This window comes from Martes martes, assembly GCF_963455335.1.
Source record: "Martes martes genome assembly, chromosome: 3".
Taxonomy (NCBI): domain Eukaryota; kingdom Metazoa; phylum Chordata; class Mammalia; order Carnivora; family Mustelidae; genus Martes; species Martes martes.
Genome location: NC_137890.1, coordinates 149,924,318 through 149,934,098, shown reverse-complemented (window position 1 = coordinate 149,934,098; position 9,781 = coordinate 149,924,318). Strand labels below are relative to the sequence as shown.

At 55.2% G+C, this 9,781-nt stretch overlaps 1 protein-coding gene across 7 annotated transcripts in view; it reads right to left on the bottom strand.

Moving 5' to 3' along the window:
* Nucleotides 1-170: 170 nt before the first annotated feature.
* Nucleotides 171-9,781, bottom strand: part of HDLBP (high density lipoprotein binding protein) — a 73,576-nt gene continuing 63,965 nt past the window's right edge. For all 7 annotated transcript variants that reach the window (XM_080798633.1, XM_080798632.1, XM_080798635.1 and 4 more), the window contains exons 21-28: nt 8,217-8,371; nt 7,382-7,486; nt 7,095-7,229; nt 5,923-6,066; nt 3,493-3,678; nt 2,928-3,044; nt 2,586-2,714; nt 171-2,457 (exon numbers count right to left, since the gene is read on the bottom strand). In XM_080798633.1, coding sequence (XP_080654759.1) covers nt 2,371-2,457; nt 2,586-2,714; nt 2,928-3,044; nt 3,493-3,678; nt 5,923-6,066; nt 7,095-7,229; nt 7,382-7,486; nt 8,217-8,371 — 1,058 coding nt within the window. In that variant the 3' untranslated portion in view covers nt 171-2,370. The remainder of the gene's footprint in view (nt 2,458-2,585; nt 2,715-2,927; nt 3,045-3,492; nt 3,679-5,922; nt 6,067-7,094; nt 7,230-7,381; nt 7,487-8,216; nt 8,372-9,781) is intronic.

Below are 9,781 nucleotides of genomic sequence, written 5' to 3'. Positions count from 1 at the left end.
GCTCTCAGGGCACTGCTGACCCATCTCCCACATGCCAGCTGGGAGAATCACACCAGAGACTAGATCTATGCATCTCCAGTTACCACTTAAGAGCATGCTGAAGACATCCCTGGTTCCACAGGACCGAGAGAAGACATGCTGCATGACAAAATGAGTTGTAGCACACTCTATCTGGTTTCATGTTTTATTTTAGAATTTATAAAATTCCAGTGTCATCCATATTCATAAGCCTTTTACACATGTTTGCATATAATCTCCAGGTTCCAAAATTAAGGCCAAGGGACGGATCATAGCTATGGAAACACATGATATGGAAGACATTCAACAAAGGAAATGGACACGCACACCCCCACCCTGCCCAGGGCTGTCCCAGCTGCAGGGGTGGCTGCAGGAGACCATGCCTGGGCAGGGTCACCAAGCAATCTTTAGTAACAACCACCAAAAACAGAGCACACAAGATCCCAAATACAGTTTTGGGGGAGAGAGGGGGTTTGCATCTACAACATTTAGCAATAAATGCAGATGTGCAAAAAACCTGTTGTGAAAATTTAAAATTTACCTCTAGGGAAGGGCAGGGGTGGGCGCTGTGGAAGGATGCTATAGAAAAGACGGAGGGAAGAGGGGTTTGGGTAGACGCCATGAGGGTCGGAGGGGCCAGTGGAGGGAAGCAAGATGGCCAGCAGGAAAGGTCCCAAACCTCACGCAGCTGGAGAAGAGGTGCCCTTTCCCAACCAGGCCCCCCAAGAGATGGAGGGGGTAACTCCTGGAAAGGTAAGGTAGCACCTCCCCTCCTCCCTCCCTGTCCTCACCGGACCTACTCTGGGTCCCCCAGCCTGTACGCTCAAGTGCGTGTTCTCTCCCACCCCAGTCCATCGCTCCTGGAGGTGGGCACACCTCAGGCTGCCACTTGGACGGGAGCTTGCAAAGGCTGCTCAAGGTGCACTTGTCAAGTGACATTCCGTCTACTCAGAATCGTAGATTCAGCGGTCACCGAGCTTCCATTAATGGAGCTCGAGAGAGAAGGGTGGGGGTGCAGGGGCGGCACAGGCTGTGTGTGCGGGACACATGTCCAGCCCCTAGGAACGCCAGTATCTCAGGGTGGGACGAGACAAGGCAGAGGCAGGGATGGGGTGGGCCCGTCCTCAATCCCACACGACATGGCACACAGGTGCCTCCGCGCTGCCTGGGGCCCCCTTCCTCTCCGAGCGGACCCTCAACAGGCAGCTACAGAGCCAGGCCCCCTGCTCGCCAAGGCCTATGGTCCAATAGCCACAGTTACCCACTGCATGCCTGAGACAGAGGAGAGCCTCCCTCGTTGGCGGCTGGTCCTCACCTCTCTGTACCCTGGGACCATGAAGCCGGCCTCTCCAGACCAACCCCCGGGAAGCCCACACCCAGTACCTGGGCTTGTGTCAGAGGACAGCCTAGGGGAGACCTGGTGCTGCAGCCAATGTGCCGCCACTGGAAACCTCTAAACCAAGAGGCCGAGCGCCACGCTGGCTCTGAGGTAGAAAGGAGGCGACTTCACGGGGGGGTGGGTGGGTACGAGGGAGGAGTGGACAGTCTCCACCACTGCTCCACAGGCCTCCCTTCTCCCCGTGCCCACGTTTCTCAAGCCACCATGCCAGCCACGGTGGACCTATATGGAGACATGCGGCCTTGCCTTCAGACTTTGCTCACCAGACTTGGGGTCTCCAGTGCCGCGAGGTGCGGGGTAGAGACACTCGGTGATTTCAGACCCCAACGTGTGCAAAGCCAAGACCGTCTGAGAACCCAGGTCACCCTTCTGCCTCTCTGGTCCCCTCAGGCTCCACCGCAGCTCTCCTTTGGGTCCGGGCGCTCCCAGTATGCAAACTGGGTCTTCCTCCCCACCCTGTGGTCTGGGTTAAGTGGGCTTTTTGGCAGCTGGAAGAAGGTGGATTGCATTTGACAAGGAGGGACTGAACGGCAGGCAGGAGGAGGAAAGGAGGTGGGAAAGGAAGAGGGCAAACGTTTTGGCTTTTATAAAGTCAAGGAAATTTATTTCCTGAGGTCATGACACAGGAAGTAGACTCAGCCACAGCTGTGGAGCTCTCAGAGTGGAGGCCAGAGCCTTACTGACATGCTGGATGAGCCAGGAGGCTTGTAGGGAAATGTCCAATTACCTCTGTTAGTGTGCACAACAGCGGAGCGCCGTCCCAGAGCAAAAGGTGTCAGGGAGCAGATCCTGAGCGCACGCGGGGGCCTGGCGCGCCCGGCTTCACTGCGAGACCTCGGGGAGGGGGAAGCGTCAACAATTTATGGAGGGTCCAGCTGCTGGGTCAGATTGAAACAAACCATGTGTGGTGGGGTTTGGGTCAGCAGGCTGGAGAGGTTTCTGCTTTCTGATCATTATCGTTTGGGGCCCCATGGGAGGGTCTTGGGGGCCACCTGAGCCCCAAAGCTGGGAAATTCTTCGGAACTGCTCATGTCAGGGGCCTGTAGGGGAAAGAGTGCACAGCTTCAGTAACGGGATCCCGCCTGAGCAGCCTCCCCAGTGGAGAGCTAAGTGCTGCTTGCTGGTGCTCCCCCTCCCAGGGCATACGGAGCACAGAAGAGCATCTAACCTTCTCGCTGCTATTTGCAGTCCAGGGGGCGTCCCGAACCACAAAGCCCTTCGATGGCGCTTTGGACTCCTCATGGGCTGGCGGCTTCATGTACAGCTGCAGGGCCTCGCTGTCAACCACGTCAGCCAGCTGTGGGCACAGGTGCGTGTAGGGGGGTGGTCAGTCTGCAGCAGGCATGCGCAACGACCATGCTTGCTTAGTCTCCAGTAATCAAGACTCGCTCAGGGGAGACCCTGTCCCTGGCATGCCCCTGGGAGCAAATGCACACAGTCTTGCTGTCACCCCACGCCAGTCAGAGGCAAGGTGTCCTGGGTACAGGCCTCCTGCCCAGACACAACTCACGTATTCCTCCTCCAGGTTGAGGATGTGATCGATGGCTTCTTCCACGTTCTCTGGGAGCCCTGTCACGGTGACACAGTTGGGGTCTGGGGCCCCACTCTGTGGGAAGCGAATGTCCACCTGGAAGGAGCATATACAGCAGCTAAGGCAGCTGGGAACTCTCCGCCTAGGATCTCTGGACCAGAGGCTCATAGTTCTGCGTGGCTGGGAATGATGGACTTCTAGTGAACTTTCCCCAAGTTAACCTTGTTTTCAAGAGGCAAAGGTCCTGTACGGTGGAGCTAAGCATGACACGACAGATACAGAAGCCGCTTGTGCCCTGTGGGGCTGCAGTCAGGGTAGGACACTGCCCAACACTACCAAGGGCACCTGGCTGTGCCCCCTGTGCCACCTCACCGACTTAGGGACAGGCACATGAGTGTCAGACTTTCAAACCCTAAGTGCAGTCAGCAGCTGAGGCAGGAAGCCCTGAGGCCCTCGACTAGCCCGTGGGAAGCATGCACCCCATCGCACCCACCACGCTTCCAGGACTCGATGATGCCCCTTCATGACTGGGCTGGGAACCCACCTTGAATTCATCCATGATTTTGCGGATGGCTTTGCCACGGGCGCCAATGATACGGGCGTGAACACGGTGGTCGAGTGGGACATCCTCAGAAACCATTTGTTCAAGTTCACCCACAATTTTCAATATGGCGTCCCGGGCAGCTTCTGTATTCTTTTCATACCCTGTGATAGTAATTTGGTCCTGGGGCTGAGAAAGAACAACCAGTCAGAAGACGGGAAACCCCTAGAAATTCTAGGCTGGGAGCCCTAACCCAGCAGGTGCAGTTCTGGAAGTGACAAGGGGCAGCTCTGGCTGGACGAGGCAGGCCTCACCTTCAGGGTAAACACTGACCCACTCAGAAGAGAAAAAAGCTAGAAAAGAATGTCAGGTGCTGATTTAAAACAACAGGTCAACAATGCCTACTGGCTCCTGCCCACTCCCCTCCTACCCCCGCCCCACCAAGAAGACACATATGGGAAAAGAAAGGGCACCTGAACACAAAGACAGCTGCAGGTGGGGGCACAGTGTCGGTGACCCCGGGCCCTGCATCTGGAGGCATCTCGCCGCTGGAGACAGACCGACCTGGAGAGAAGGTTCCAAACACCGTGGCCAGCACTCCACAGCCACAGCTCATCCTGGCCCAGCCTTCAGGCCTCCCACATGCACACAGACAGGCAAGGGCACCCTCGTAGAGCGCGGGCAGCGCAGACACACGACTCAAGGCGTTACGAACACGTGAGCACAGAATCACCTCAACCCGTGAGCCACGTTCTTTAAGGTGAGAGAACACACTACACGTACAAAAGAGCAACAGAACATAAAGGACCAGAGAACACTTTGTTTGGGAAACAAAGCAGAAGAGCAGGAACTTCGAGATCTGCTCGAAAGAGGCCACAAGGACCCCAGGAAACAGCAAAGCAGCAGCCAGTCCCCCTCCCCACCGCCATGGTGCCCAGAGCCCACCACCCACCACCAAGTGCCTCCCCAGACAGACACAGACCAGAACCCTTCGCCAATGGAAACATGAGCCTCCCAGGAAAAAGCTGCCTATGAAGAAAACGTGGCCACTGATCCCCTTCAGCTTGTGGAATATTAGCCACTGTGGTCTGAACACCAAATAATGACTGTGATACTTATATAGCAAAGTTGAAGAAGATAAACATAGTGAAAGTGAGGGATAATTTCTTTTTTTTTTTTTAAAGATTTTATTGATTTGTCAGAGAGCACAAGCAGAGGGAACAGCAGGCAAATGGAGAAGCAGGCTCCCCACTGAGCAAGGAGCCTGATGTGGAACTCGATCATGAGCCTGATCACGACCTGAGCCAAACACAGACACCAAAATGACTGAGCCACCCAGGCGTCCCAAGGTGAGGAGTTTAAAAGAGCTGAATTCTCAGAATTAAAAATATTACAAACTACAGGCGCCTGGGTGGCTCAGGTCACGATCTCAGAGTCCTGGGATGGAGCCCCACGTCCAGCTCCCTGCTCAGTGGGAGTCTGCTTCTCCCTCTGCCTGATCTTAGGCTCACATTCACACTCTCTCTCCCTCTCAAGTACATAAATAAAATCTTAGAAAAAAAAATAAAAACATTGAAAGTTAAAGTTAAAGCGGTATCTGGCTGGCTCAGCTGGAAGAGCAGATGACTCTTGACCTCAGGGTCATGAATTCAACCCCACACTGAGCATATAGCTCACTTAAACAACACTACCACCACCACAAAGCATAAAAAAGAACAGCAGTGTAAACATGTTTGTTAGAAATGCAGAGGCAGATCAAAGGACGCATCTGAGGAAGGGAGGACCGACCTGGCAGGAGGCAGACAAGAGGGGCACGGGGTGAGCCCCTACAGGCCTGCCTGCCTTTCTGAACTCAGGCTGCGGCTCACAGACTTGGGCCAGGGAGAGAAGGAAGGTACAGATGGACGGCCTGCCACAGTGCATGGATGCAGGGTTGAAAGGCCAGAGTCTACACAGGCATGCTGGGATTTGCTGGCTGGAAGATTCTAGCAGACCATTTCTGGGTACTCTGCTGCATGCTACTGGAGGAGAGACAGAGACTAGGCTCCCACTGTGTGCAAGGCTGTGCTGGAAGGGACCCCTATTCGAGCCAAGAAGAACACCGGCAGGGGAGTGATGGGCACGGGGAGGGTGCTCCTTGAAGGACTGCACCTGTGGGGACAACTGTGTGGGAGGGACCCAGCTGATGACCAGGTGGGCAGGGGAGAAGGTCCATGCAGCGACGCAGGTAGACAAAGACCGAGACAGTGCCCAAAGCCCAAGCCAAAATTCGATCCCCAGAGACCTGTCACTCTGCACTCCGCCCTATCCCCACCCACCTGGGCACATCCTAGGCTCGCCTGCTCACTGCTCCTAGGTCAGGATGAGGTTACAAAAGTCTACCCGCCTGAAAATGCTCCGGCAACGGAGTCTGACCCAAGCAGTCATTCTTACCTGGCTCCCATCGTCCTTATCAGGAAACTGAATGTTCACATCATGTTCCAAGCGGATTTGGGTAATCACTGCCCCTTTTCTCCCAATAATTTTGGGATGGTATTTGGGGTCCACAGTGACACTCAGCTTAAAGCTCCTTAAAGCCTACAGATGAGACAAGGGTGGAGGAGTTCAAGCCCAACAATCACCATCATGTGCAGCCACCTGCCACTGCCACCCCATCTTTCTGTCCTGAACGCCAAAGGTATCCCTGGTGACAAAAACAAGACATGGCTTTCCTATTAGCCTCTGTGTGACCCCACCCCACCAGCTCAAGGACCTGCCCGTAAGCAAGCTCACAGATTCAGAAAGGACTCCTTGGGCATCAACAAGGCTGGAAAGGCAAGTGGCAAGCTCTGAGCTCAACTTTTTAATTGGTTTAATAGGGATCTGATGAGTAAGTATAAAAATGTTCTGGGTGGGGATGGAGGGTGTTTTCCAAGGCTGCGGTATAAAAGCAGGCCAGAAGGGAAAAAGAACCAGCCAGCCTGGCACATCCATGGCCAGGGGTGAGACCGTTGGAAGCACACTCAGGTGTTAGAGGTCTGTGCGCCCTGCCCCAACCCGACTTCAGGAAGTCCTTGAAGCCCACAACCCAAGGAATCTGCACCAAGGCTTCAGGAGGGGACAACACCCAGCCTCCCTGTGCACCACTCAGGAAACTCTTCCAATGGCAGCTCTACAGAGGGGAGGTGGGTCTTGAACCCTCCCCAAAGCAGGGAAACCCCGCAGTGAGAAGGTCCACATGGGCCCACAGACACCCACCATGGATCACACCACTCACGTTTGGGGGTCTTTCGCAGCAATGGTTCCTAGGCCTCGCTAACCTTACCTGTCCTGTGTAGCTGGAGGCACCACAAATGGCACATTTACTTTGGGTAAAAAAAAAAAAAAAAAAAAAGACTAGCAGGAATCTAACTCTGCTGCTGTAACAGAGAAAAGTGCCATGGCCGCCAACGCTGCCCCTGAAGAAAGGCCCCTGGACACAAACAGCAACGGGGTTGGCCAGCTCCTCTGGCCACCTGGCTGAACTAGTTGCCAAGTGGCCAGGGTGCTGGTGACCCTCCAGCATGACGACGAAGGCTGAGGACTGCAGTTCTGGTGGATGCCCCTGTGGCCTAGTGGACACCCACCCGGTCCTCCTGCTCAGCCTGCAGCTCCCTCACGCGCTCCAGCAAGCCAGCCTTGGCCCGGTCCAAATTCGCGGCGAGGCCGGTAATGGCAATGACGTCAGACTGCAGCTCCGGTGCTGGCACATGGATGTTCACCTGCACGGACATGGGAGGGTACCGGATGCAGATGGAGTCCCGGACCAAGACAGGGGCGGCCCGCTGCTGCAGTAAGAGCAGGAAGAAGGCGCACTGCCAAGGGGCTGGATTGCCAGAGACACTCGGGAGGGAAAGACTGCAAATCGGGGTACCTCAAACTCGTCCATCATCTTTCGGATCCCACTCCCCTTCTGCCCAATGATGTACCGGTGCAGGTCAAAGGGCACCTCCACTTCGATGGTGACAGGAACCAGTGCCTGCAGGGAACACGGACAGGGCAGGCCTGAGAGCCAGCAGGGAGCAGAGCGACCGCGTGAGAACTACAGGGAGCTTCCTGGAACCTTCCATGCTGTTCTGCCTAAACTGAGACCAATATCCAGGCTTTTAACTCAAAAGAAGACACAAAAAGAGAACATGGAATCCAGGGACGCCTAGGTGGCAGTCAGTTAAGCGTCTGACTCTGGATTTTGGCTCAGATCGTGATCTCAGGGTCCTGGGATCGAGCCCCGCATCAGGCTCCATGCTTGGGGGCTCTGCTTGGGAGTCCCCTCTCCCCCTGCCCTGCCCTCTGCTTGCTTGGACGCGTGCTCTCTCTCTCAAAACAAAAACAAAAACGACGAGACACCCAAAAACAAAACCACAGAATCCACTTTTTTAAGATTAATGCCAAGAGAGCACACTTTCAGACCCTCACCCCAAGCTTATGCTCTTAAATGTGACAGGCTGCTTACAGAAACAAAAACAGAACTAACAGAGTCCAGGAAAAACAGAGCCACTTGAAGCTTACAGAGGTGGACCGGTGAGGCTCAGACACAGATGCATTCCCCCTGCTGTCACTGAACCTGCTAGCTCCATGCCCATCGACAGCCCCCAGGCGCTGGGCTCTGGGCCCCGGGCTGGTGTAGCGGGCACCACTGGTAGCGGGAGCTAAGGGGCTTGGGCTGGGCACTGCCGCCGCGAGGGCATCCAGCATCAGGCAGCACCCACCTCGAGGGCTTCCTTGGCTGCCTCACACTTTTCTTTCCGGCCGGAGATGATGATGATGTCACACCGCCTGGGGGAGCCGGGGTCAGCCTCCTTGATGTCTCTCCCATCTCCAGCATCATCGCCGTTCTCTTGGACTGGCGGCTCTACGCTGTGAACTGGGGAGACGGCAGGAGCAGCTCACAGTACCAACTCAGCATCCTCCATGCAAACACTTGGGAAACCCCTGACACATGCTGACCCACACGCACCGCGCTTCCCAGGAGGCTGTGAGCTCACCTCCTTGCCTCGGGTGGAGCTGGCGACCTCAGAGGCTATTGGGTGGGAGGCATGGGGAAGGCACCCACTGTGTCTGAAGGGCCAGGACACTAGAAACCAAGCCCCAGGGCTAGGACACGGCCGTGGGGAGGGGTCTGCACCACAGGCTGGGAGGAAGGTGGGCACCTGCACCAGCTTCTTATACCAGGAAGCAAGCGAGGAAGAATCGAGAAGGAAGGGATGGGACCCGTGACAAAGAAGCTAGATGATGGCGACAGGCAGCTGTGCACCTGAACACTAAAGAACCACAGTCCTATACTGTGGGGGGGAAGACTGGACTCCGCAGACACTTTCCGAAGTGGCAGTTTGAACACCAACTAAATTCGATAACATTGCTACACACTGTCAGATCATGTGATTCAGATGATGGATGTCCCTCATCTGTCCTCCAGTTATTGCAAATGATGTTAAAAAAAAGTTCTTATGGGGTGCCTGGGTGGCTCAGTGGGTTAAAGCCTCTGCCTTCAGCTCAGGTCATGATCTCAGGGTCCTGGGATCGAGCCCCGCATCGGGCTCTCTGCTCAGCAGGAAGCCTGCTTCCCTTCCTCGCGCTCTCTGCCTACTTGTGATCTCTCTGTCAAATAAATAATTCTCAGGAAGGAGCCCCAAAGATACATTTGAAAAGTACACTCAAACGACTTAGAAAAAAATGACTGTATGCATAAAAGGGGAAGCAAGAGAAAACAAACTGAATTTGGATACTGAGTATAAAAAATCCATCTTTATCCTACGCAGTTTTCCTCCACATGTACTCAAAATAGGCCACCCTCTCAGGGAGAGAGAGGCGCTTCGGTGGCTATGACCAGCTCTGTAGAGGACAGAGCACACAGAGGGGACCCAGGAAGCTGCATGGTCACTAACCGGACCAGACACATCCACTGAGACCGGTCAACAAAGACGACACACTTGGCCACAACCCGAGTGGGAGACAGGTCTTGGGAGAGTCAGCTCTGAAATCCCTTGTTGTGCAGGTCACCTCATGACCACCTACCACCCCACGTGGAACCAAGTGACAAGGATGACACTGAGCTGAGGGGCTGCGGCAGAAGGACAGCCAGGGGCTGCCTGTCATTCAAGGGACAAAACCTGCTAAGTAGGAGTGCTGGGGAAGAGGCAGCTGCAGTGGACAGAGCACAAGCAGCCCCATCACACACGTCACCCGGGACCAGTGTGAAGCCCCAGAACCAAACTCGGCGGGGTGGGGGTGGGGGGCTTTCCTGCTTCAGAGGCCATAGGCACTTTGCCCTCCT